At 44.1% G+C, this 26,700-nt stretch overlaps 1 protein-coding gene and 1 long non-coding RNA gene across 2 annotated transcripts in view; one reads left to right on the forward strand and one right to left on the reverse strand.

Annotated features, from left to right (window-relative positions):
- Window positions 1–1,202: 1,202 nt before the first annotated feature.
- LOC139076004 (uncharacterized) lies at window positions 1,203–7,810 on the reverse strand. Its single transcript, XR_011527165.1, has 3 exons — window positions 7,507–7,810; window positions 2,187–2,230; window positions 1,203–2,082 (listed from the first exon to the last, which is right to left on the reverse strand). It is a non-coding gene; the product is annotated as an uncharacterized lncRNA (long non-coding RNA).
- The window catches only part of LOC103546376 (inhibitor of carbonic anhydrase-like), a 38,953-nt gene continuing 20,053 nt past the window's right edge, over window positions 7,801–26,700 (forward strand). The window contains exons 1-8 of the mRNA XM_070576088.1: window positions 7,801–7,991; window positions 14,594–14,766; window positions 18,388–18,496; window positions 19,407–19,568; window positions 20,593–20,740; window positions 21,569–21,624; window positions 24,769–24,947; window positions 26,302–26,473. Of these exons, the coding sequence (XP_070432189.1) occupies window positions 7,949–7,991; window positions 14,594–14,766; window positions 18,388–18,496; window positions 19,407–19,568; window positions 20,593–20,740; window positions 21,569–21,624; window positions 24,769–24,947; window positions 26,302–26,473 (1,042 nt within the window). The 5' untranslated portion in view covers window positions 7,801–7,948. The remainder of the gene's footprint in view (window positions 7,992–14,593; window positions 14,767–18,387; window positions 18,497–19,406; window positions 19,569–20,592; window positions 20,741–21,568; window positions 21,625–24,768; window positions 24,948–26,301; window positions 26,474–26,700) is intronic.

Here is a 26,700-nt window from a genome sequence, read left to right on the forward strand (position 1 = left end):
AGAATCCTGGGCGCGGACATGGCACCGCTAGTCAAGCCATGCTGAGGCGGCATCCCACATGCCACAAGTAGAAGGACCCACAACTAAAAATACACAACTATGTACTGGGGGCTTTGGGGAGAAAAAGGAAAAATAAAATCTTTTTTAAAAAAAAAGGTTAGCCAAGTAGAAAGCAAATCCGTCATGCTCTGCATAACGATCTCTCAGTCAAAAATGAACTGCACATATGACAGTGGTCTCATAAAATTAGTACCATATAGCCTAGGTGTGTAGTAGGCTATACCATCTAGGCTTGTGTGAGTACACACTATGATGTTCACACAACGATGAGACCGCTTAACGACAAATTTCTCAAATATATTCCCATGGTTAAGTGATGCATCTCCGTAGTAAGGCGGTGAATAACACCAAAATATATCAGTAATTACATTAAATGTCAACAAACTATATATGCCAATTAAAAGTCTAAGATGAGGGGCTGGTCCCGTGGTGCAGCAGTTAAGTTTGCACATTCCGCTTTGGCAGCCTGGGGTTCGCTGGTTCGGATCCCGGCTGTGGACCTATGCACTGCTTATCAAGCCATGCTGTGGTAAGCATCCCACATATAAAGTAGAGGAAGATGGACATGGATATTAGCTCAGGGCCAGTCTTCCTCAGCAAAAGGAGGAGGATTGGTGGTAGATGTTAGCTGAGGGCTAATCTTCCTCAAAAAAAAAAAGTCTAAGATGGTCAGATGGAATTTAAAAAATATATGCTTCTTATAAAAGACACACTTCAAATATAAGGACACTAAAACACTGAACGCAACAGGATTAAAAAATACTCCATGCGTACAATAGCCAAAAGAAAGATGTTGTAACTATACCAATATTAGACAAAGAAGACTTTAAGACAGGAAACATTACTAGAGATAAAAAGAGGCATTTCACAATGATCACAATAATAAAGGGACTAACTCACCAGTCAGATCTCACACTCTCAAATATGTATGCACTCAAAAACGTAGTTTTAAAATACATAAAGCAGAAGTTGGCAGAATTAAAAGAAGAAATAAACAGATCCATAGTCATAGTGGGGAACTTTAACATACCTCTCTCGGGTGCTAATAGAAAAATCGGACCCCCCCAAAGAATAGAACTGAACAACAAAATTTTCAAATAGGGATATATATACATATATGTATATGCACACACACTATACATATATTTGCGCATATGTATTTTATTTATATATAACATAACGTACAAATATACATAAAACACATAAACAAAATAATATACATATAATATATATGGTATATACATATATACATAAATAAAACACTTTACCCAACAACCACAGAATATTCATTTTTTTTAAATGCACCCTAAACAGTAAAATGTCACTATGTGTTAGGCCATGAAACAAACTTCAACACATTTCAAAAGACTGAAATTGTTCAGTGTGTATCTTACCATAGTGGAATTACGCTAAACAGCATGAGATAATTAGGAAATTACAGACATTGGAAATCAAGTGATACACTTCTAAATAAACTATGAATCAAATAAGAAATGACAATGAAAATTAGAATACATTTTGAGCTGGATAAGCATAAGGATATAACATATCAAGAAAAAGAGTGGTTATAGGGAATTTATAGCCTTCAACGCCTGTATTAGAGTGGAATAGAGGCTGAAAATCAATAATACTAGCTTCCTTTTATATAAACTAGAAAAAGAACAAAACCCAAAGAAAGTCAAGAGAGAAGAAATCAATGAAATAACGGATGAATGTACAATAGAGAAAATCAAGAAAGCCAAAAGTTGGCTCTCTGTGAAGATTGATAAAATAGATAAACCTCTGGCAATACCAATCAAGGAAAAGGAGAAAACATAAATTACCAATGCCAGCAATGAAAAAGAGGATTATAGCAAGAATCCTCCACATGTCAAGAGCTTCCAGGTTGGTGAACGCATCTGCGTGCTGGGAGGGTGGTGCGCCTCCGTTCCTCAAGGACAGAAGCTCCTGTGCCTGGGGCCCTTCTAGACCTCACCGATGAACCTCTTCATCTGGCTGTCTGTCTGTATCCTTTATAGTAAACTGGTAAACATAAAAAAAGTATAAAGATAATATTGTGAACAACTTTAAATCAATGAATTTGAAATTTAGATGAAATGGACAAATTTCTTGAAAAATAACCTTACCTTGAAGGAACTTGAAGAGTCAGAAAATCTGAATATTTCTCTCGCTGTTAAAGAAATTTGATCTGTTATTAAAAACTTTTCCACAAAGAAAATTCTAGACACAGGTGGCTTCACTGGTGAGGTCTTCCAAACATTTAAGAAGAAAATAACACTACTCTTACAGAATGTCTTCCACAAGATAAGAAAAGAGGTAACATTTCTCAATTCATTTTACAAGCCATCATAACCTTAAAACCAAACAGTAAAATCAAAGAAAACCACAGAATGATTTGTCTCATGAAAAAAGATGAGATAGATGCAGAAATATCATAAACAAAATATTAGAAATTCAAATTCAACAATATATAAAAAGCATTATACATGACAACCAAGTCGGGTTTATTCCAGGAATGTAATAGTGATTTAACATTTAAAAATCAATTAGAATAGTTTACCACAGTAACATGAAAAGGAGGAGAAATCATATAATTATCTCCGTAGGCACAGGAAAAAATACTTGATAAAAAGCAACACCCATTCATGATAAAAAAAAATTTTAGGAAACTCAGGAAGGAAGGGAGCTTCTTTAATATGTTAACTGATATCTAAACAAAGCAAACAAAACACCAGCAAACGTTTTACCTAGTGGGGAATTGTTGAAAACTTTCTTCGTCTATCACTACCTCTATGCAATAATGTACTGGAAAGTCTAGTCAGTGTAGTAAATACAAAAAAGAATAAAATTATAAGGATCAGAAAGGAAGAAACAAAACGGACATTGCTCACAAAAGACATAAGGATGTGTACAGAAAATCCGAAAGAAACTATTATAATTAATAAGATAATTTAGCAAGGTCACTGGATTCAAGGTCAATATACAAAAACCTATTGTTTTTTCACATATCAGCAACAAACAAATAGAAAATGAATTAAAATCATGATACCATTTGTAATAGCACCAAAAAAAACCAGCTGATATCTAGGAACGAATCCAGTAAGGATGTGCAAAGCCTCTAAACTGAATACTACACAATATTATCACGAGAAGACCTGGTGACGAAGACCTAAATAACTGGAGGGATGTGCCATATTCATGAGTTGCAAGGCTTAATATTGCCAAGATGCCACACCCCCAACTGACCTATATTTCTGTATAGTTCCAATCAAATCTCTGCAGGTATTTTTTCTGGAAATTGACATGTCAATTCTAAAAGTTATATGGAACTGCGAAAGCCAAGACAACAACAACAGCGAACAAACAAGCCCACGTCCATCTTGTAGGAGAACGAGCTGGAGGACTCTACACTGTGAGATATCAAGTCCTGTTATAAAGCTACAGAAATCGAGACGGTGAGATACAAACAGAAGGAGTGATATATAGACCAGTAGAATAGAATGGAGAGTCCAGAAACACGTATACAGCTACCTGATTTTTGACACAGTTTAGACTAAAGTGAAGTGAGGAGGGAGTTACCTTTCCAGTAAATGGTGTTGCGTCAATGGGACATATATGTGGAAGAAAAAGTGAATACGGGCTCCCGTCTCACACCATTCACAAACATCAGTTCCAAAAAAATCTGGGCCATATGGCTCAGCCTTGTCTTCTATGACATTATGCTAGCTTTCCCAGTCATTCAGTTTATAACTGTAGTTATACAGCAAAAATTAGAGGGTTTATAAATCATTTGTTAAATTCAAGAAGACCTAATGAGTGAGTATTTGGGGCAAAAAAAATGTGATGTTAAGAAAGTCGTCTGCCTCTTTTAACCTAATTTCTCTTTCACATGAATGGAAAACAAATCTGTCTACGTCTAAAAAAAAATCAATTCCAGCTGAATTCTAGATCTAAATGTGAAGGGTAAAACTATACAGATTTTAGAAGGAAACATAGGAGAATATTTTCCTGAACTTGGAACAGACAAAGATTTCTTAAATAGTATACTAAAAGTGCTAAACATAAAGGAAAGTGTTGAAATTGGACTCGGAAATATTCAAAATTTCTGTTTATAAAAAGACACCATTAAAAGAGAGAAAGAAAGCCACAAAATGGAAGAAGATATTTGAAATACCTATGTCCAACAAAGTTCTCATATCTAGAATATATAAAGAACTACAACTCAATAAAAAATAAGCAGACAATCCAATAGAATAATGAGCAATCATAAAATAAGAATCTAAATTGCCAATAAACATACGAAAAAGCTTCCAACTTTGTTAGTCATCAGGGAAATTAATATTAAAACTACAGTGAATTCATCAGGTGCTCCAGAATAACTAAAATTAAAGTCAGCCCAAACCAAGTGTTGACAAGGATGTAGCGCACCTGGAACTTTCATACTCTGTTGGAAGTGGGAGGAGAGTGGAAATTGTACAACTGCTTTAAAAAACTGGCAGCAGTTATGAAAGCTGACATAGGCATACCCTGTGATCAAGCAAATGCATCCTTGTGTATATATCAACAGAAATGCACACGCATGTTCACCAACAGACACGTGCAGGAATTTTCACAGAAGTATTACTTCATAATAGCCTCAAATAAAAACAAAAACCAAAACCAAATGTCCGTCAATAGACCTTGATAGATTCTCCACTGAAAGACTACACAGCAACGAGAATGAACAAATTACAATATGTGAACAGCATGGTTGGCTCTCACAAATATTATGTTTAGACAAAGAAGCTAGATAGAAAACAGTGTTTACTTTATGATTTCATTTTTATAAAGGACAAAAATAGGTGAAATTCATCTATGGTGTTCAAAATCAGAATAATGATGACTTTTGATCATTGGTGACCATAACGCAGATGAGGGTGCTTTTAGGGGTACTGGTAATATTCTCCTTCTCTGAGTACTAGTTACATGGGTGTGTTCACGTCATGCCAATCCATAGGCTGTACACTTATGATTTGCACACTTTATGTGTATGTATAAGTTCAATAAAAGGTTCTCATGAAAACTACGTAAATTCCATTTCCTCTATGTTAAAAAGAGGAAGAGACTGCTATTCTTGTTTTCAAAAGTGAGAGGTCAAAGGATTCCTTGAGTGGAAGGAGAAGTAGAAGCAGCTAAGAGACCCACCTTGGAATCTCTGCCCTCTTGTGTCTTCCGCATGGGGTGGGTGCAGCGGGTAGCTTCAGGACTTATGTGTCACCATCACAGCAGGCCCAGAGGACGGGGTTTACCCCTTCACAGTCTCTGGGGCAAATCCCATGCCAAGGACCTCCTGATGAGTGTCTCACCAAGGAGAAGACTTGTTCCTCCTTTCCTTTGGGATGATGTTCAGAAGGGATTGCTGGTCTAGAGATTGCTTGAATCTCTGACCAGAAGGATGCTGGATATTTCCAGCTCATGAGCAGATGGGCTGCGGTCAACAGGGACTGTGACAAACTCTCTGCACGGCCCAGACCCTGTGTAACTGAGGCTCCTATGCCTTTCTCAGTGGGTTCCAGCTGGTCTCCCTCTGAAGCCCAGAGGGTCACTTTAGAAGCTGCCCAGATGTAAGAGGTCCCGTCCTCACTCCACCCTACTCCTAGTCATGCGGCACAGAGAGGGACAATGCACATTTCCTGAACTGAAAACCTAACTCAGTTGGCTAGAGGTGATGTGAAGGAGGAGAGGAATGGTGACAATCTCCCATTGGATCGTTCAAGGATGGCGATGTCTGTACGATGAAGAAGGAAGAGGAGAAGCTGTTTCCTCTGAGGGGGGTTGTGTGTATTTCAGAGAGAGGAAGGAGAGTCCAGATTTATGTATTACAGTCTCACGCCCTTGACCATGTGACTTCTCCTGTGATTTACAGTCTCTTCTGACTCCCTCCGGGCCACCTCTGGCCTTAGTGGAGGGCAGGGTTAATCTCTGCTAGAAGGAAGAACTTTTCATAGTCTTGGTAGGGGCTGAAACAAGCAACAATATTTACTTAGCAGAGATTCACCCTTTGCACACGGGGAGAGGGTACAGAATAAAGAGTTATGGTGGGTCAAAATGATGATAGACTGTTCAGGTTCAATTATAACACAATCTTATATTTTTTAGGCCCAGTTCTGAGGATGCTTTATTAGATGAGTCTTGGTTTGTAGTTTGAATTATTATATTGCCAGTCCCCAAACTTAATTCAGTAGAAAGTCTATTTAAAATGTATTCGGAGCAAAAGACTGAAACTAATGCTTTACACAAGAAGGCCTCTGGATGGTCAGTAAGCTTATAAAAAGATGCTCAACCTCATTAGTTGTCAGAGAAACTCAAAATTACAGCGCAAAACCACCAACTCTCCCACCAAAAAGGCAAAAATGTGGAGCAACCAAACTCTTATCCTCTTAAGGTGGAGTGTTAATTGCTCAACCCTTTGGAAAACTGTTTGGCAGTACCTTTTAAAGCTGAACATATGTCTACTTTATAACCCAGCAATTACTCTTCCCGGGAAATACCCTGCAGAAATGCATACCTTTATGAGCTAAAAGACATTTACTAGGATGCTCATAGCAACACTCCCTGTTTTTAGGAGCCCAAACTAGAAACTAGGTCCTGAACAGGAAAGATAAAGTGTGCTACATACACAGCATGGGGTAATACCCAATACTGAAAAGGCATGAAGGACAACCATACCAACAATATAGATGCATCTTACAAATATAACCTTGAGTGAAAGAAGCCAGATGCAAAATTGTACTTATTGTATGATGCTATCTCTATAGAGTTCAAAACTCAGCAGAATTAGTGTCTGTTGTTAGAAGCGGAGATAATGGATGTCTTTGTGCGGGAGGTGGGAAGTGACCGGAAGAGGGCAGCAGGGGGCCATCCAGCTCTGTTAACGTTCTGTTTCCTGAGACAGTGCTGGTTATACGGGTGTGTTCGTCTGGTGACACTTCATCAAGTTGTACACTTAGGATATGTGAAGTTTTCCTTCTGTTTATTTTTCTTCAAGAAAAAGGCCTTACAACTTTGTTTAAATTCGGAGGACTTCCCGCAGGCAGGGTGCCCAGACTTCAATAGGACGGGGCTGCGGGCTGCAGGGGCGACTAGCAGCTGCCCTCTCCGGGTTCAGAGCTTCCCTCTCCTCAGCCTTCAGCAGAGGGTTGCAGGGGACCGTGGCATTTGGGGGGGCTTCTGGGAGGGACCCGGAGTGGAGAACAGAGACGCTTTCGGAGGAGGAGTCTGAGGATCCCTGAAAATTGTGTTCACAACGTTGTGTACACGTGTGCACAGGCCTTCCTGGGGGAAGGGCCACAGTTTAGCTCCTGAGGATGACCCCTCGGTCCCGAGGAGTCTGTTTTCCAAACATTTCCGTGCTGCTTGGCTAAATGAAGGCCTGGGGATCCGGGAACCTGCGTTCCAGTAACTAACCTGGGACCGGAGGGGATCGCTCTCGCCTTGGGCCTCAGTCTCCCTCTTTGTGGAGTAGGGCGCTCAGTCCAGTCGGTTCCGAGGCTGCTCGGCTCGTACACCCAGGACGCAGACCCCCAGCCCGCGAGCGGAGGTCCAGCTCCGGGCGCTGGGCAGAGGGGGCAGCAGCGGGGCGGTGGCGAGGGGTCGGCTTGCGGCCCTACAGCCCCGCGGCGGGCCAGGGCGGCTGGCAAGCTGCCCCGGGGAGGTGCGGTGTGGGGTGTGTGTGTGTGTGTGTGCGTGCGTGAGCGTGGCTAGGGCAGTCAGCCCAGAAGGGCGAACCCTTCGGAGGAGGCGGGCCTTACCGCCCCCCCCCCCCCCGCCCCGCCCCGGCCCCCGGGGGCAGGTTACAGGTGGCCGAGGCGCGGGGAGCCGAGTCGGTGTCGCGCGCCCGCAGCGGAGAATGAGGCTCGCCATCTGCGCGCTGCTGTACGCGGGGGCCCTGGGTGAGTGCGCACTGGGAGCCAGGCGGATGGGGACCGGGAGCCAGCCAAGGGTCGGCCATAGCGGGACACCGCGCTGCCTGGATCTAAAGGGCGCCGAAGCAGCCTGGCGCCTGGCTGGCCCCATAGTGCCTTCTACCCGCCGGGGCACCGGGTGCACCCGTGCACCTGCCACACTTTCGTTCGTCTTTTCGGAAACCCCGTTAGTCTAGAGCAGGGGTTCGCAAACTAAGACCAGTGGGGCAGATCCCGCCAGCCGCCTGATGTACAGCTGGGTGAGCCAAGAATGTTTTCACATCTTTAAGTGGTTGAAAGAGAATCAAAAGAACAATATTTTTGACACATGAAAATTATATGAAATTCGGACTTCAGTGCCGGTAAATAAAATGTTTTGAGAGCATACATGCTCTTTCAGGCAAGTATTGTCCATGGATGCTTTCAGACTTCGACGGCAGAATTGAGTACGTGCCCGGAGACTGTGTGGTCCACAAAGCCTGAAATATTTACTTGCTAGCCCATTACAGAAGCAGTTCATGATCCCTGACCTGGAGGCTTTTGATCTCTTTACGGTGAAGGAAACAGGGTCAGGGGACAGATGGGATTTTTCCCAGGGTCTAGGGTCAGTATCATGTGGGAGAAGGGCAGGTATCTAACCAGAAGGATTTTTCCTGCTCTGAACCGTACACTGCCTCCCATCCCTCCACACACTCCAGAGGTAGAGGAATGCAGGGGGAAAACAATACCCTAGAATGGGATCCACCTGCCACTCAGTACTGTGTGACTATAGGTGGTCCTTTGACCTCTCTGAGCTGGTTTCCTCATCGGTTCAGTAGGAATGCTTTTTCACAACCCACAGTTGCTGTGAAGGTGAAATGAGGTAATGTACCTAAAGGCAGAGCTCTAGACGCAGGTGAGTTATCACGGGTAAAAATCCTGCACAGGGCCCCTTCCTGTGTTGGGGGGTGGGGGGGGGGGTTGGTGGACAGCACTCAGGGCTCTTGGCTGGGTCACTGTAAGGAGGGTAATAGTAAGAAGTGGATGGGCTCGTGCGTGTGAAGAGCCCTTCCTGACACAACCGCAGCACATTCTCCGCAGCCGTGGTTCTCCGGCCTCAGGCTGTCTTAAATAACTTCTGGGGTGGGGTGTCTCACAGGAGGGGAGGGCTAACCTGGGCAGGGCAGAGGAAGGGGAAGGCAGGAGGGGCAAGGAGTGCCACGGGGGCCCTCTCTGGCCGAGTACTGCCACATGGGGCCTCACAGTGAGCTCTGCTGGGGCTGGGGAGGCGGGAAAGGTAGGGTACAGCTGTGGCCGGACGGTGGCCACCAGGACATCGGAGTGCAGCCCGCCCACCTCCCACGTTCTTCCTGAACAGGGCTTGTGTTATTTGTTCTTCCTCCGCCGCCTTTCCTGGCAATGTCAGGCGCTGACCCAAAGTTCATTTTCCCAATCGCCTCAGTGTTTACAAATCAGAGGCAAGAGCGGCCTGGCCCCTCCCTCCCTGCCTCATTCCCTCCCTCTTGGCCACTGGACGAGGCCGGAGTATGGGATGTGCATTCTTCAAAGTTCAGTGTTCTTTTCCAACAAAAACTCTTCTGGTGGCAAATGAGAAAAATGCAACCAAACCAGCTTAAATTAAAAAGATCAAGGGAGAGGGAGTGATTATTAGTAGGTCTTGCAAGAGCCAAGAACCAGGGGCTCAGAACAGGCTATACCCCGACCTCAGCCTCCACCTCCTTTCTTGGCCGTTTGCTCTTCTGGGGCTTAAGAGCTTTCTCCATGCAGTGAACATGTGGCCAGCGGCAGCTTCTCCCTTCCAGGATCGGTTCAAACTATTCACGGCGGGCTCTGGTTGCCCCTTCTTAAAAGTGCTGCATGGTTGGGTGGAGTGTTATTGATGATGGGCCTAGTCTAGCTTACTCAACTCTAGTTTACCCTTAGCTGGCTTGCACACACTCTCTTTCTCTTTCTTTTTAAAATCACTTTTATTGAAGTGTAATTTACTTATAAGAAAATGTACCATTTTAAGTATATATGCAGTTGAATAAATTTTGACAAATATACCTACCCATGTAATTACCACCGCAGTAAAGGTACAGAATATTTCCATCACTCTCAAAGTGTCCCCTCCCCCTCCCCAGTCATTCCCACTTTCTACCACTATAGACAGGTTTTGCCTTTTCTAGGATTTCACATAAATGGAATCGTACAGTACATAGTCTTTTGTGTCTGGCCTTTTCTGTGTTGGTATAATTGTTTAGAGATTCATCCACCTTGCTGCGTGTATCAAAGTTCATTCTTTTTTATTGCTGAGTAGTATTCCATTGTATGGCTTTACCCCAGTTTGTTTCCCCATTCACCTGTTACTGGATGTTTAGGTTGTCTCCAGTTTGGGGATATTATGAAAAAAGTGGCTATGAGCATTTAGTGTATGAGTCTTTTGGTGGGCATATGTTTTCATTTCTTTTGGTTTAATATCTAGGAATAGAATTGCTGGGTCATAATGCTAAGTGTATGTTTAACTTGTCAAGAAAATGTAAGTGTATTTTTAACTTGTTAAGAAAATGCCAAACTTTTTTGAGGAGTTGTACCATTTTCGTTCCCACCAGCAATGCAGGAGAATTTCAGTTGCTCCACATCCTGCTAACACTTGGTGTTGTCAATCTTTTCACATTTAGCCATTCTAATAGGTGAGTTGTGGTATCTCACTATAGTTTTAACTTGCATTTCTCTGATGAGTAATGATATTGAGCACCTTTTCATGGTTTTATTGGCCACCTTTATATCTTCTTTGATAAAGTATCTGTTCAAATCTTTTCCCATTTTTAAATTGGATTATTTGACTTATTATTGAGTTAAAAAGCCCTTTATATATTCTGGATACAATCCCTTGGTCAAATAGATGTATTGTGGTTATTTTCTCCAAGTTTGTGTCTTAGCTTTTCATTTTCTAAATGATATCTTCTGAAGAGCAGATGTTTTACATTTTGATCAGGTTCACCTATCAAATTTTTATTTTTTTGTTGTTATGCTTTGTGTCCTCTCTAAAAGTATAGTTGGCTACCCCCAAAGTTGCAATATTTTCTTCCTTGTTTTATTTTAGATGTTTTATAGCTTCATCTTTTATGTTTTGGTCTATGATACATTTTCAGTTAATTTTTGTGTCTGGTGTGAAGTAAGGGTTGAGATTCATTTTTCTCATATGGATATCCATTGATTCCAGGACTTGCTTTTGAAAAGAATAACCATGTCCCACTGAAGGATGATGAACCTCAAAAATATTATGTTAAATGAAAGAAGCCAGACACTAAAGGCCACACATTATATGATTTCATTTATATGAAACATCTGGAAAAGGTAAATCTATAGAGACAGAAAGCAAATTGGTGGTTTCCAGAGGCTGGGGAGAGGGGAATGGCACTGACTGCTTCACGGCTACGGGATTTTCTTTGGGGATGATGAAACCATTTTGGAACTAAATAGAGGTGGTAGTTGCACAACATTGTGAGTGTGCTAAATACCGAAAGGATTTTGTTGTTTTTGTTTAAAGAGTGGTCAACTCTGTTCTGGCAGGTAGTCATATTATCCGTAGATCAGCTGAATTTTTTCAAGACTAGTTTTCAAGAGTTTTAGACTTTATTCTAGGGTGAATTTAGCTTACTTCTGAACTCTGTAGTAAATGCACTGTTTATTCAATGAGATTTTTCTCTACTCTAAATGATGGGAACTCAAATGATTCCTAATCCCATTTGAGCTCTAGGAAATCTTTGGCTTAGGCTCCTCATTAAAGTTTCTTCCCTGGTGGTTGTCTTTGCCTGACCTTTACAATGCTCGAATTGGTATTTAGCCAGAATCTCAAGGGTATGCAGATTTCTGGATCTCAGTCTCTCTCTCCTGTCTCTTTTTGCACTTCCCTGCTCTTTGGCACACTGTGCTGCAGATTCTCCTTGCTTCAGCCTTACCCACCTATGATCTCTGTCTCCTCGACTTGGTAAAGCCATCTGGCTATTTGTCTTTCTCCTCTCTGCCCTGCCATCTGGAAATTTTGTCCAGGAACTAAGCTGGGGTGATTATAACATTCACCTTATTCGTTTCCCTTTGTTTAGGGATCATAGTCCTCTACTTCCTGTGGTCCAATATTTTTACACAGTTTTTTCATACCTTTTTTTTTTTTTGGTTGTTTAAAGTGTTACGGCAAGTCCCATATCAGTTACTCTTTCATAGGTGGAAGCAGAAGTCCATATTGCTGTTGGTTTTTTGTTCTGTTTTTATTTTTATTTTTTGCATTTTTTAGTTCTCTGTTTTAAAACCATGTTTCTGTCAAGACTTTAGCTTTCTTTAGCAAACTTCATTCACCCTGTTTTATGCTCATGCTTAAAAAAAATTAGAAGTGCAAAAGCTACAATTTTAATCATTTGAACATAAGCACAGTGATGACTGAAAATACAGACTTTCAAAAAGGCTTTACCAATAAGTGCATGTCTTAGAAAGAGAAAAAAAACTGCAGTTGTATGTCATAGCTCTTTGTATAACTTAACCTGCTCACAAAGCTATTTTCATTTATAGAGTTGTCTTGTCTCTACTGTTGCCAGTTGTTTCTAAGCACAAAATGTTTTAACAATCTATATTAGCAAGCAGAGTAAGGTGTTTGGAAAGGCTCAAAATGTACATGTAAGCTGTTGTTACTCCAGACGTTTCAATTCTGCAGGGCACGTGGCCTGGATGATTCCATTCCCTGGCTTGCTCTTCTTGCCCTGGGCTGCTACTATCAAAGGCTTTTTCAAATATAGCTGAGTGGCTCCTTTTGTCACTCCCTATCTTTGGTATGGGATTCTGTCTAAGGAAATTTGGCATCTCCTGTCCCATGTCTTTTGATATTTTCTACTTACAGACAGTTAAAAGGCAGTACACATTTCAGACTCAAGCAAACCTGGGTAGTTCAAACATTAGCTTCATCTCAAGTTATTTAATGTCCTTGAGAGAGGTTTTTTTCTTTTCTTTTCTTTTTTCCCCTAATCTCATCTACAAAACGAGAACACCAATATTTAAATGGCAGGACAATTGTGGACATTAGAGGAGGGTAATGTTTTTGCCACACTGCCTGACATCCACGGCCTCATCAGAAGCTGGGAGCTGTTACTGCCATAGCTTTCATCTTCTAGATTTAATTTAAAATGACATTTTGCTCAAATACTGCAGATTTGTAAACAGCGTTTTGTCTTTGTAATATTCTCTACACTAATTACTACAGCTTAAAATGCCAGTGAAATAAACAGGCACTGATTTCAATGCTCCAGCAATTAGTACCATGTAAGGTCAGAGCATCCAATGTCAGGATACGGACTAAATCACGAGGCCCACAGCTTCCTTCCCATACGATTCATTTTCTTTTTTAAGGTGAAATTTACAAATATAAAATTAATCATTTAAAAGTGTGCAATTCAGTGGTGTTTAACACACTCACAATGTTGTGCAACTACCACCTCTATCTAGTTCCAAAATAGTTTCATCATCCCCAAAGAAAGTCCCGTAGCCATGAAGCAGTCAGTGCCATTCCCCTCTCCCCAGCCTCTGGAAACCACCAATTTGCTTTCTGTCTCTATAGATTTACCTTTTCCAAATGTTTCATATAAATGAAATCATATAATGTGTGGCCTTTAGTGTCTGGCTTCTTTCATTTAACATAATATTTTTGAGGTTCATCATTCTTTTTTTTTTCTTATTTTACTTATTTATTTATTTAATTTATTTTTTGATGAGGAAGAGTGGCCCTGAGCGAACATCTGTGCCAATCTTCCTCTATTTTATATGTGGCACACCACCACAGCATGGCTTGGTGAGCGGTGTGTGTAGGTCTGTGCCGGGGATCCGAACCTGTGAACCCCAGGCTGCTGAAGCAGAGAGGTGGAACTTAACCACTATGCCCCTGCCCAGCCCCTACTTCATCCTTTTTATGGCACAATAATATTCCATTGTCTGGTTATACCACGTTTTATTTATCCATTCATCTGTTGAGGTACATTTGGATTGTTCCCACCTTTTGGACGATTGCAAATAGTGCTACTATGACTATTTGTGTAATGCATGTATCTGAGTACATGTTTTCACTTCTTTTTTCTTTTTAAAAGATTTTATTTTTTTCTTTTTTCTCCCCGCAGCCCCCTGGTACATAGTTGTATGTTTATTTTTAGTTGTGGGTCCTTCTAGTTGTGGCATGTGGGATGCCACCTCAGCATGGCTTGATGAGTAGTGCCATGTCCGCACCCAGAATCCAAACCAGCGAAATCCTGGGCCACGGAAGTGGAGTGCGCGAACTTAACCTCTTGGCCACGGGGCCGGCCCCTGTTTTCACTTCTTTTGGGTATATGTTTAGCAGTAGAATTTCTGCATCATATGGTAATTCTATGTGTAACTTTTTGGGGATGCTTTTGGCTTTTCTCTCCAAGAGGAAAGGCAAAATCAGAGAAATGGGACCTGACAATTTATGAGCCATGCAGCCAATCCAATTTGTACCACACAGTCAACACTTGACCTTGTCTTTAACCTCTTCCACCAGCAGAGAAAGGTGAGTGCTATGGGTCCCTTCAACCTCTGGCCTCTCTCCCCAGGGCTGTGCCTGGCTGTCTCTGTGAAAACTGTGAGATGGTGCACTGTGTCAACTCATGAGGCCAGTAAGTGCTCCCGTTTCAGCCAGAATATGAGAAGAGTCGTTCCAGCAGATGGTCCTCATGTCGTCTGTGTGAAGAGAACCTCCTACCTGGAGTGCATCAAGGCCATTGCGGTAAGTCACTGCTGCCTAAAGGAGAGCAGAAGAAAACCCATACCTTCTCTTTCTTTTTCTGGACTTATATTGTTTATCGCTTCAGTACAACATTCTCCCCATGGGAACTAGACCGTGCTATAGAGGAGAAAGAACTAAGCTGAAAACCTGAAAGTACAGGGACTGTAGAGAAAAATATAGGTGCTCTTTAATAGTAAAAACAATAATAATAATAATAATTAAAAACAAATAGAGAAGGATTCAGTGAAAATGCCTATGGTAAAGCAAAGACAGAATTGCAATGGAAGAGAAATCTATAAAGACTCAGAAAAAAACAAGAAGCTCTAGTCTCACTCTTATTCCCTAACATTGTTTTTGGAATTTCCTGGTACTGCAATCATATATAAAATGCATATGAAGGGAAACAAACAAAATATCAATATTTTCAGATGATTGCATGTTTAGAAAGTATAGTGGAATCAAGAGAAGTGTTACTATAATTATTTATTAATGAATAAATTAGTTTGGTAAAAAAATATATCACAATTAATGTCATTTTCATATGTCAACAGTTATTAGTTGGGGAAAAATAGCCCGAAATTATCACCTCATTTACTTTTAAAATACTGTACAAAAAAAAAGTTTCAGAAAAAAAAAGTCATATGAGAGATCCATAAGATTCTTATAAATATAATGCAAAAGTCTGGGACAGGGGCCGGCCTGGTGGTGCAGCAGTTAAGTGCACACATTCTGCTTTGGTGGCCCGGGGTTCGCCGGTTAGGATCCCGGGTGCAGACGTGGCACCACTTGATAAGCCATGCTGTGGTAGGCGTCCCACATATAAAGTAGAGGAAGATGGGCACGGATGTTAGCTCAGGGCCAGTCTTCCTCAGCAAAAAGAGGAGGATTGGCGGCAGATGTTAGCTCAGGACTAATCTTCCTCAAAAAAACAAAAACAAAACAAAAGTCTAGGACAAATGAACAATATTTATTAATAAATTAAAACATATGCCATATTCCTAGATGGGAAGAGTAAATATCATATACTTGAATATTCTCCCAAAATTAATAAATTTTATATAATTTTCATCAAAATACGGTCTTTTTAAAAGAATCAATAAAATAACTATAAAATCTTAAGAAAAAGCACATGGATGAGAATATAAATAGTATTATGGAAAAGAAAATTAGCTGTGGGTGACTAAGGCCAACCTGAAACTGTAACAGACTTAAATCACAGTGTTACAAAGAACTGGGTCCTGGTGCAGACAGAGAAGACCTGGGAGAGAACAAAATTTGGATATATTCCCAGCTTCTGTATAAACTTCCATCTATCTAATTATTTACATGATATAATATAGATGCAGACCATGATAAATGTCCAACATCAGGAGACTGGGGCCCTAGGCTTAATATATTTAGGTAAGATACACACAGATTTAGATAGATGCATGATACGACAAACTTTCCAAACAAACTGCTGAGAAAGGATTGTTTAGCTGGACAACTGGGCAGCCACTTAGAAAAAAAAATCAAGGGAAATTTTTAATCCGTTTACCAAAATAAACCCCCAGCTTGAATCTGGGAGTTGACTCAATCTAACAGAGATGGACATAAGAAGATAAATCACAAAAGTAGACAAATTCGGAAATGTAAAAATTTTAAATCTGTGACAAAGAAAAAAATTTTTAAAGCCCTAAGCCTACAAAAAAATACATTCATATCGACTGTGACAAAACAGTATGTTGTAAAAACTGTATAAAGATGTCATTTAAATTTACAAGAAATGCTTAAGAATAACAAGCTATAAACAAAGCACTCACAGAAAAGAAATTACAGCTAACAGACGAAATAATAAAGGAAAATGCTCACCCTTTTTAATAATTGAAGAAATGCAAATAAAACAATTCTTAAAATAACAGTTTATACCTGGTAATGTAAGGACATTTCTTATATGACAGCATTTCTTGCTTGTGGGTTTGCATGAAATTGGTACGCATTGCTACTGTCATTATACATTTCTACATCATTTCTGGAAAACAATTTGGAAATATTCAGTAAGGGTCATAAAGATGCACACAAACTTTGATTTACTTATTTTTCTCTAATTCATATACAGAGAGAGGAGGATTGATTTGTTACAGGAATTTGACCTTATGCAATTGTGGGAGCTCGTTAAGGAATCTCTGTGAGACTATTGTCTCAGCATCTGAGGTTGGAACCTGAGGAGGAGGCAGTCAGGAGTGGAAGATGTGTATAAAGTGGAGAGGAACAAGAAGAACCTGGAACCACAGGCATGAGCTGGAGCCCACGGAGAGGGACTGAAACCAGTGTCCATTCTTGTTGCTTCTGACCTGGATGGTGCTCACCAGGCCCAGTGGCCTTCTTGGTCTTTTACCTTTATACTAAATCCCTCCCTTTCTTAAGTTAACTTAAGTTGAGTTCTGATACATGCAACTAGTGGAGTACCAACTTTATACACGTTTATATTTATTTTATATAAACACACACACATACATATATGTGATGAAAAACAAAACTCAACAGAGTAAATTTTAAAGATCTTATTGGCTTTATTCAATGATTCATGAATCAGGCAGCATCCAATCCAGCAGGTAGAAAAGAGCTCCAAAGAGCTGTACAAAGAGAGACTTCTATAGGCAGAAGGGAGCAGGAACAAGGAGGTTTTACTAGGCAACAAGGTGGATTGGTTGTGGCAAGGTCATCTTTCTTTAGGGGATGGTGGGCGTCTGTCAGGCCCATGGCCTCACCAGTGCTGATCAGGTGATTCCAGATTGACTAGTTTAAGATTCTATTTCTGGGAGAGGCTGAAACTGTAGTTAAGTTAAGTCTCGATTTGGTGACATGGGACTTAGCATAAGCAACTCCTTTTTCGGCCTATTGTCTTGTTTTTAGCATATGTGTATGTACATACACACATATATATGTACATGTGTTGTAAAATATATATAAGAAAAAATGGGGTGGGGAAAAGGAGGCAAATATATAGAAACACAATACTAAATTCAGAAAAAGCCAAATAATGTTAAATGTCAATTAAGAAATGAATAAAAAGAATGATTTCCATGATAAGTAGGGAAATGATCCAACCTCCTTTCCGAGAGGAGGCTGTGAGGTTGCTGCCTCTTGCAGGAAGGAAGGAATCCTTGGCTGACAGATCCTTGAAAAGGAATCTAGATCTGAAAGAGCCTTTGAAAGTCAAAACGTGACTTCTTGAGGAGGAAGTATTGTGCAGTTTATTCACTCTCTAATCCAACAGACATTTGTTGAACACCTGCTTCCGGTAGGTGCTGGGATTCAGGAGGACAAAAACAACAAAAAAAATGTAAGCCTTGGTGGAGCTTACATTGCAAACGGGAGGGCGGACAATAAAGAAAGTTTGTCAGATGGTTGACAAGGGCTGAGGAGAAAAACCAAGGGGCATCCAGCATTCGTGAGTTAGTAGTTAGGAGTGTTGCTGGAGAAAGGCTCACAGAGAAGGTGACATTGGAGCCAACGCGAGGGAGGCGGAGGAGGTCTGAGCCATGCAAGTATCTGTGGGCAGGTGTCCTTGGCAGAGGGCAGGTGAGCCCTCCTCAGAGCGGAGGGGCTCCATCCGTGGGCTGGTCTCTTCTCTTCCAGGCAAAGGAAGCAGACGCTGTGACCATCGATGGAGGTTTGGTGTTTGAAGCAGGCCTGGCCCCCTACAACCTGAAGCCCATCGTGGCCGAGTTCTATGGGTCAAAAAGAGGTGTGTTCTCCCCGGGGACCCAGGTCTCTGGTCTGACACTGCAGCCATGGGGGAGACAGTGACTCGGTCAGTGTTACACATGCAAGGAACAAACTTGCAGGAGCTCTTTGGACTGAAGGAGGCTGTCACCTGTGCTGACCCGTGAGGGCTGGATGCTGGCTCTCTGGGAAGCTGTGAACTCTGTGTGTCCTGATGGACATGCCCTTGGTGCTGCTGGAGGAGAGGGGGAGTGCTGTCCAGAGTCCGTCATCCAGTGGGATTGCATCAAAGGAGGCCCGTCACTGGAGACACACGGGCTCTGACAGCCTCTTCCCTGTGCTCAGTCCCCTGCAGGTGCTACAGAACACGGGCCTGTGTCTGTAGTGAGGAGAGGTTTGGAGACAGTCGAAGAGTGGGGCTTTGCCTCCTCCCCATACTTATCCATTAGTGTCATCGGTGTGTGCGTGAGCACAGTCTGCCTCAATTTGACTCCAACTTGCAGGGTCCTGGCAAAATCCTGCGTCTTTCCTCTCACATCTTCACCTTTGTATCTGGGCTGCAGACAGAGAAGCAGAGAGTGGAGAGAAGCCCTTTGGGAGAAACAGTAACATCACAAGGACTAGGAGCTGAAGCTCTCTCTGAGAGCACTCTGCAGGCCCTGGAAAGCTGGTGCCCTCCCCCCCATACTGGCTCATGTCTCCAACGGCTTGGAGGGGCCAGCAGAAAAGGAGCTAGTGTTTATTGACTTGCAAAGGGACAGTTTTCTTTCTCCTGTCAATCAAAGGCTTTTTTCCTTTCCTTTTCTGCCTGCTTACCAGGGGTTGGTGCAGGTCCTAGGATCCCCTCAAGTTCCCCATTGCACACTCCGGGAGGTTAGTAGCGACGATGTGGCATCTTCCTTTGGCCTTTCTTTTTCTCTGCTCCTTTGCAGATCCACAAACCCACCATTATGTCGTAGCCCTGGTGAAGAAGGCCAGCGACTTCCAGCTGAACCAGCTCCAAGGCAAGAAGTCCTGCCACACGGGCCTTGGCAGGTCTGCTGGGTGGAACATCCCTATTGGGTTGCTTCTTCCCTCTGACCCCTTCCAAGAAGGTAAGCTGGCTGGAGCTGTGTGCCTGCAGGCAGGGCTCCGACTCCAGTCACCCATACGGATTGTATTGGGGCCATACGATCACTATCAGGTGAACGTGCCTTAGGTGGGGACTTGGGACAAAGGCAAGGGGGGCTGAGTGGACGGAGCCATGAGTTTTTGTGTACTCCAGTCTTCTTGTTGGTTGTGATGACCCAAGGTGAGCCCAGGTGCCCTTTCAGCCCTTGAAAGGTGAAGGCCAGATCTGTCTGTGCTCTGCAAAAGTGCGTCTTTCTGAGTCCAGCCAGCTCTGGAACATGCATGTTTCTTCCGTAACAGGGACAAGGGGCTGCTGGGATCAAATGGAGTGCTGAGCCTGGGCCACAGCTCTGCCTATGTTTGCCCTCTCTTGGGGTTCCCACTTGCCTCAGTGTCAGACTCTGCTGGATGTCTGTCTGGGCGGTTGTGAGGTGGCTGTTGAGATGCCCCCACTCCCCCACTAGGCAAGTTATCCCAACCCACTCCTGTGGGTTCCCGGAAGAGGGATCCCCATGAGCCACCACAGCCCCTTGATCACAGAAGGGGAGAAGGGTGGGTGGGACCATGTCCTGAGGTAAAGGGCGCTGTCAAGGGTTCCTGTCGTGGTTAGAGTTCTGCCCGGCCCCCCTAGAGCCTCTGTGTTTTTAGTTAACAAGATGAGGGGCGCTAGGATGCAACTTGGCTCAGTGTAGGTCAGCAGCTCTTGTGCCCTGCAGTGGAGAGGCAGGGAAGTGTCTCACGGGCTGGAGCCCTTGGCCCATGTTCTGAATGTGATGTCTGAATGCACAGGGACCCCGGTCATCTACTCCCTTGGGCACCCGCACTGTCAGCCACCTCAGGCAGGCTGCACCTGGCCGGCCCATGACTACTCACTTCTTCAGGACAGTCCCGGGAAGTGTGTGCAGCAGACTCATGGGCTCTCACATAGGGCCGCTCACTCACACGCATGCACAACCCAGAGGCCCCGGCCAGCTCATGCCCTGAGGTCTGTGTGTCTGTGTTGAGCAGCAGTGGCCAAGTTCTTCTCCAGCAGCTGCGTCCCCTGTGTGGATGGGAAGGAGTTCCCCAGCCTGTGTCAACTGTGTGCGGGGAAAGGGACAGACAAGTGTGCCTGTTCCTCCCAAGAACCGTACTTCGGCTATTCAGGAGCCTTCAAGTGAGTGAGACCCCTCTGCTCCTCCCTCTCACACTAAGGATGGGGAAACTAAGGCACACGGAGTAGACAGGGCCCGCCCCATCCACCTAGAGCATCAGTGTGAAACCCCCGTCCTGAGTGCTTCCCACGACCCACCCTCACTCCTAACCATCCTGAGGAGCAATCTTCTGTGTGGGAGCCCCTCCTGTCTCCCCAGAGTCTGAGATCTGCCTGTGTTGCCCTCCTGGACCAGGGAGGGCTGAGGGGACAGACCTGTCTTTGGGACTCTGGGATCCACAGACACAGGCTTGGGCTCCTGGCCGGGCCAAAGGCCAGGACCTCCCGGCCTGCTTCTTTCTGCCTGAGCATCTCCCCGTGTCAGGGACATGTGCCTGCCTCTTCCTGGCTCCCTCTCAGCCCCATGAGGGCACCTCTCCATACTCCATGCCTGTAAGAGAAATGGCTACCACTAAAAACTGGAGCGAAATTGGCTAGGAATCCAAGATGATCCAGAGTTTTTATCCTCCATGTAAAAGACTTTAAACTTTTACTTAAAAAAAAAATCTGTTGCTATAGGCTGGCTTGGAAGAGGAAGGTGACGGTCCCTCCCCAGAGTGGCCTGGGCTGTGGCTCACGGGGCTCCTGCCTGCTTCCGACCTGGGCTTGGCTGTGGGGATTCACAGCCCCTCACACAGGGCCATCGCCTCTGTGGGGACAGTCAGAAGCCCAGGAAACTGTGGGCAAAGCCCTGTGAGCCAGTGGTCCCGGCAGAGCCTCAGAGGGCTGCATGGGGGAGGGAGAAGCCCGAGTCGCAGACGGTGGCCTGACCACAGCTGTCCTGTCCCTCAGGTGTCTGCAGGACGGTGCGGGGGATGTGGCCTTCGTGAGGCATACGACCGTGTTTGGTGAGTTCTGGATGGAGGAAGAATCATGTGGGCCACAGCCTGGCCCGGGGAACTGGTTCCTGCCTGAAAGTTTCCTTCCGTCTAGAGATGGGTGACAAGATCTTTAATGAAACAGGAGAATTTTTGTATAAAAAAATTTCTGTTTTTTTGTACTTTGTTTAGTGCTCAAATTATTCAGTCTATAAATCTACTAAACAAATTTTCTGAACATTTAAACCATACTTACCAGCTAGTAAGACAACACAAGTTTTAATAATCAAATTCTCTTGTCACCGAAATATCAATTTCAAATTTAATCACATACTCCTGAACACTTCATTATAAATGGCTCCTAAATTCTTCAAACACGCAAATTATTTTAATGATTTCAAAACTTATTAGCACATCTACAATTAAATCTGTTGCAACAGCATCATTACCATGGGCAAAAAAGTATTTCTTCTCTATTTCTATATTAAAAAAAAAAACCCAAAGAAACTTTCCAGAATTTTGGGCAATTTACCAGAAGCAAACAAAGTAGTCTTTCAGACAAGTTGAGGTTACAGAGTCTGGGTTTTTATAACCAATTAAATTTCTGTCAGATACAGACCACACTTGTAGCACTCTAGATGTTTAAAACCAAATGTGTATTCACTATGCTAAGTTCACTTTTAAAACAAATGTCTGCTACCTCCATGAGAATTTTGAGTCCTCACTTTTTACATGGGCCTAGTTCCTCCCAACCTAGCGTTTCCCTCTAACATGAAATAGAAGTTTAGTGTCCTCTGTTCCCGTGTTCGGCCTTTCACAGTCCTCTGTCTCCTCATTATTACACAATGACCCAGTTCATTAGCATTTTGGCAACTGATGCCTGTTTTATTATCAGTAATTTTAATTAGTGGGGTTATCTCTGGGTTTCATCTTTCAGAATCAAATTGTTCCAAATAATTGTTCTTTCTTCTCGTTGCTTGCGGTACCTGAGCCATTCCAGTGGGCAGCCTCTTCTAACACTCACCCTGAAGTATTTGAAAACATCCTCACTTTCCCAGAGCCACAGGTCGTCCCAGGCCATGCTGACTGACCTTTGCTGAAGGCCACTCGTCTGCTCTTCTACAAGAGCCCTCACTGCCTCTTAAGTAGAAGTTTACGAGGGACCATCCGCTGGGCTTTTGGGGGTGAAAATGAGTGTGGCTGGGCCGCTGCTGCCACCACTGGGCCCTTGGGTGACTGAGGTAGAAAAGTTCTTTCTTTCTGAAGATATTAGATCATATTGATTCTTTTAGTTTAATTCAAACATTACTAAATCGTTTAAAACTTTTTCTTTTTTAAAGATTTTATTTTTCCTTTTTCTCCCCAAAGCCCCCCAGTACATAGTTGTATATTTTAGTTGTGGGTCCTTCTAGTTGTGGCATGTGGGACACTGCCTCAGCATGGCTTGATGAGCAGTGCCATGTCCGCACCCAGGATCTGAACCAGCGAAACCCTGGGCCACCGAAGTGGAGTGCGTGAACTTAACCGCTCGGCCACGGGGCCGGCCCGTAAAATTTTTTCTTTTAATATAAGGATTCAAAATGTGTTTTCTCTAGGACATATCTAATTAAAATTGTAACCATTCACAAGCGCCGTAATAGTACTCCTTCAATATGAGATTTTTGTCAACCCCAAAGACCTGTATTAGTTTTCTAGGGCTGTCATAACAAAGTGCCGCAAACTGGGTGGCTTAAGCAACAGAATTGTATTGTCTCATAGCTCTAGAGGCTAGAATTCTAAGATCAAGACGTTGGCAAGGTTGGTTCCTTCTGAAGGTTCTGAGGGCGGGTCTGTTCCCTGCCTTTCTCCTGGCTTCTAGTGGTTTGCTGGCAATCTTGGCATTCGTTGGCTTGTAGTTGCGTCTCCCCAAATTCTGTTTTTCTCTTCACGTGACGTTCTCCCTGTATGCATGTCTTGTCTGTGTCCAAATGTCCCCTTTTTTGGAGAACACCAGTCATGCTGGATTGGGGCCCACCCTACTCCAGTAGGACCTCATCTTAACTAATTACATCTCTATTTCCAAATAAGGTCACATTTTGAGGTACTGGGGGTGAGGACTTCAAACATACGAATTTTGGGGCTAACACAGTTCAACCCAGAACACCTTCTAACACCTAGACAAGGGGAACCGAAGAGCCTGTTTTCCTCACAAGGTTTTCTGGTCCTTCTTGTACCTACAGAGTGCCATGGCCGGGCCCCCAGGCCTCCATCCACCCCTCAACCCTTCCATGGCCTTTCCGCAGCAGCCTCTGCATCCAGGGCAGTTGCTGCTTTGGTGGGGGACCTGGGTTTTCCCAGCATGGCGACGTGTCAGCCTCAGACTAGCTGAGACTTTGACGAGTTACCTCACCTCCCTCAGCCTCAGTTTACTCATCTCTAGAATGGGATAATCATGTTCCTAAACGAAAAAGAGTGTGGAGAGCCTTCAGCACAGTCTTTGGTGTGCTGTGAGCGCTCGGAAAACATTTCTGTCACCATTCACATTAGCAGAGCCACAGAGATGGGAGGCAGTCAGAGTGGCCCTGGGCCAAGCACGCCTCCCAGCCCTTGTCTGTCTGTGGTGAGAACCAGTCATGTCATCTCCCGAGGCCTCAGGTTTCTCATCGGTATAAAACGTATTTGGAAAAGATTCCCTTTCAGTCCTCTTTAGGTTGTTAAAAAAAAGAATGATTAAAGAAGTCAGTTTAGGTGATAGAAACAAACTTTAACACTTCGCGAAGCGGACAGTCTCCATTCTAACTGCAAAATGGGGCAGAAGGCAGGGAGCTCTCATAGGATGAAGAATAAAGAGCAAGGAAGAGAAAAACAGAAAACATCTGATTGGTTTGGGGTCATGTGGTCAACCTTGTTTGGGGTGAGAAGGAACAAGGAAATAAGTATAGAGCCCAGAGCTGGCTTGGCATCTGGCGATTGGCCGACGGAATACACTGTGTTTCTGGTCAAGTGGAGCACTTACAGGCAAAAGACGTTGTCTACGTTTTCGTCTGCTGACATGGCATCCCAGGTAGGAACGGCTTCATCTTGGGCCTCGAAAGTTGTTTCAACAAGGTCAGACAGTTGGTGACCCAGTGAGGAGCAGGGACCAGAGCTCATGGCTCGGCCTGCAGTCGGCTCATCTGGGCTTTCCTCCCCTAGAGAACCTGCCAGACAGGGTCAACAGGGATGACTATCAGCTGCTCTGCAGGGACATGGTCCGGAAGCCAGTGGAGGAATATAAAGAGTGTCACCTAGCCCTGGTCCCTTCTCACGCCATTGTGGCTCGAAGCGTGGACGGCAAGGAGGACTTGATCTGGGAGCTTCTTAACCGGGCCCAGGTATCCCCACCCACTGTACTCCCCTCCTGCTTAGGGGTTCCTGCTTGGATTTGGGGCATTTTCCTTAATATCGTCCTAGCCACTCTGGAAGTCCTTCTGGATGTAGGACACAGCAGGACCCACGGCACACATCATCTGCTTCACTGACAAGACACTTAGGCTGTATATGTTATAGACAGCAGAGGCCATAAAACCCTCGCCTAGCATCATCGACCCAGAAGGCCAAAGACTCTTTGCAGAAGACCTTCCTTGTCCCATTTTATTCTTTTCAGTTCTAAAGAAATCCTCAGGATGCAGTGCAGATGCCCCTCCTCCACGAAATGTTCCATTATTATCCTATTGGCCTGTGATCCCTCAGCGGCAGGTACCCGGCCGTGAGCATTCTCCCTCTGTCCTGCGTTGGTGGCAGTCTCTCCCAGCCAGCCCTCATTCATCACCCTGTCCCATCTCCGTCAGCACTCTCTGTTCAGCACTGGGGATTCAGAGATGAACTAGACAAAGACTTGCCCTTGAGTCGCTTAGAAAGGAATGCGGAAGATACAATGAGTATATTGTACATACAAATGATCACTAGATGAGATGGCACAGCCTTGGGGATGTGGAGTGTGTACTTTGCAGAGGACAGAGGGACTGATTTGCAGGGTATTATATCTGGGAAGATTCCTGGGCCCTGGGGAGTAAGCTGTGTGCACCCCTTGGAAGTGTGGGGGTTTGCCAGAGAAGGCAGCAAGTGACATTTCATGCATAGCCACTGCAAAAGCAAAAAGCAGACAGATACTGGAAAGAGTGTGTGGGTAGGTGTTACCATCAGCTCCCGCCAGGAACTGCTTTGGGGCTGGTCAGTGGGAGTCACAGGCGAAGGGGACTGCTTGAGATCCTTCAGTGCTGGTCTGGGCTGGGAGCCAAGCCCAGGACTCCTGACCTTCAGGCTTGATGGCAGGGTCCCAGATCACAAGCCGCTCCAGAATAGAGACCACTAGAGACACTCTGGGCAATCAGAGAGCCACGAATGAGGCAGTCTTCAAGGACTGCCCTGGGGGAACATAGCACTGGAGAGGGGCAGCTGCCTGGCACACGGTGACCTGTACCCCATCCTACAGACCTGGGGGCAGCCCCTGGCAGTTTCCCTGAGACTCACAGGTGGACAAGCTGGGGTTTGAGTAAAGCGTTCCTCGGACAGAGACTCGGGCCCCCTGTGAGCATAGGGACTGCCGAGGGCCTTGGCCACTGTCTTCACTCTCAGGTGCTCATATTTCTCACCCTTTCTCTTTTCCTGTCTGGTGTGGGGTTTGTTTTCCCTTTATTTCTCTATGCCAGCCCCCTTCCTTCACTGTTTCTTTTATCCTTTGAACAGGAAATTTTTGGAAGTGACGAGAATTTAGTATTCCAGCTCTTTGGCTCTCCTTATGGGAAGGACCTGCTGTTTACAGACGCCACCCTTGGGTTTTTAAGAGTCCCACCTAAGATGGATGCCAAGCTGTACTTGGGATATGAATATTCAGCTGCCATTCAGCATCTAAGGAGAGGTATGCAAGGTCCTGGGAGGGCAGCACACAGGATGGGGGTCATAGAGGCTTTCCTGGTGCCTGCAGGCCTCACCCAACCTTCACTGGCCTGGGAGCCCAAGGGCGCTACCAACTGCGTTGGGTTAATGAAGGGATTTTCTGCTGAGCTGGGGAAAAGGCCTGAATTTTGAGACCACAAAAGGGTTTTCAGGACCTTCTGATTACAGACACTTGAAGTAATGATGGTT

Source organism: Equus przewalskii, chromosome 15 (assembly GCF_037783145.1).
Source record: "Equus przewalskii isolate Varuska chromosome 15, EquPr2, whole genome shotgun sequence".
In the NCBI taxonomy this organism is placed as follows: Eukaryota; Metazoa; Chordata; class Mammalia; order Perissodactyla; family Equidae; genus Equus; species Equus przewalskii.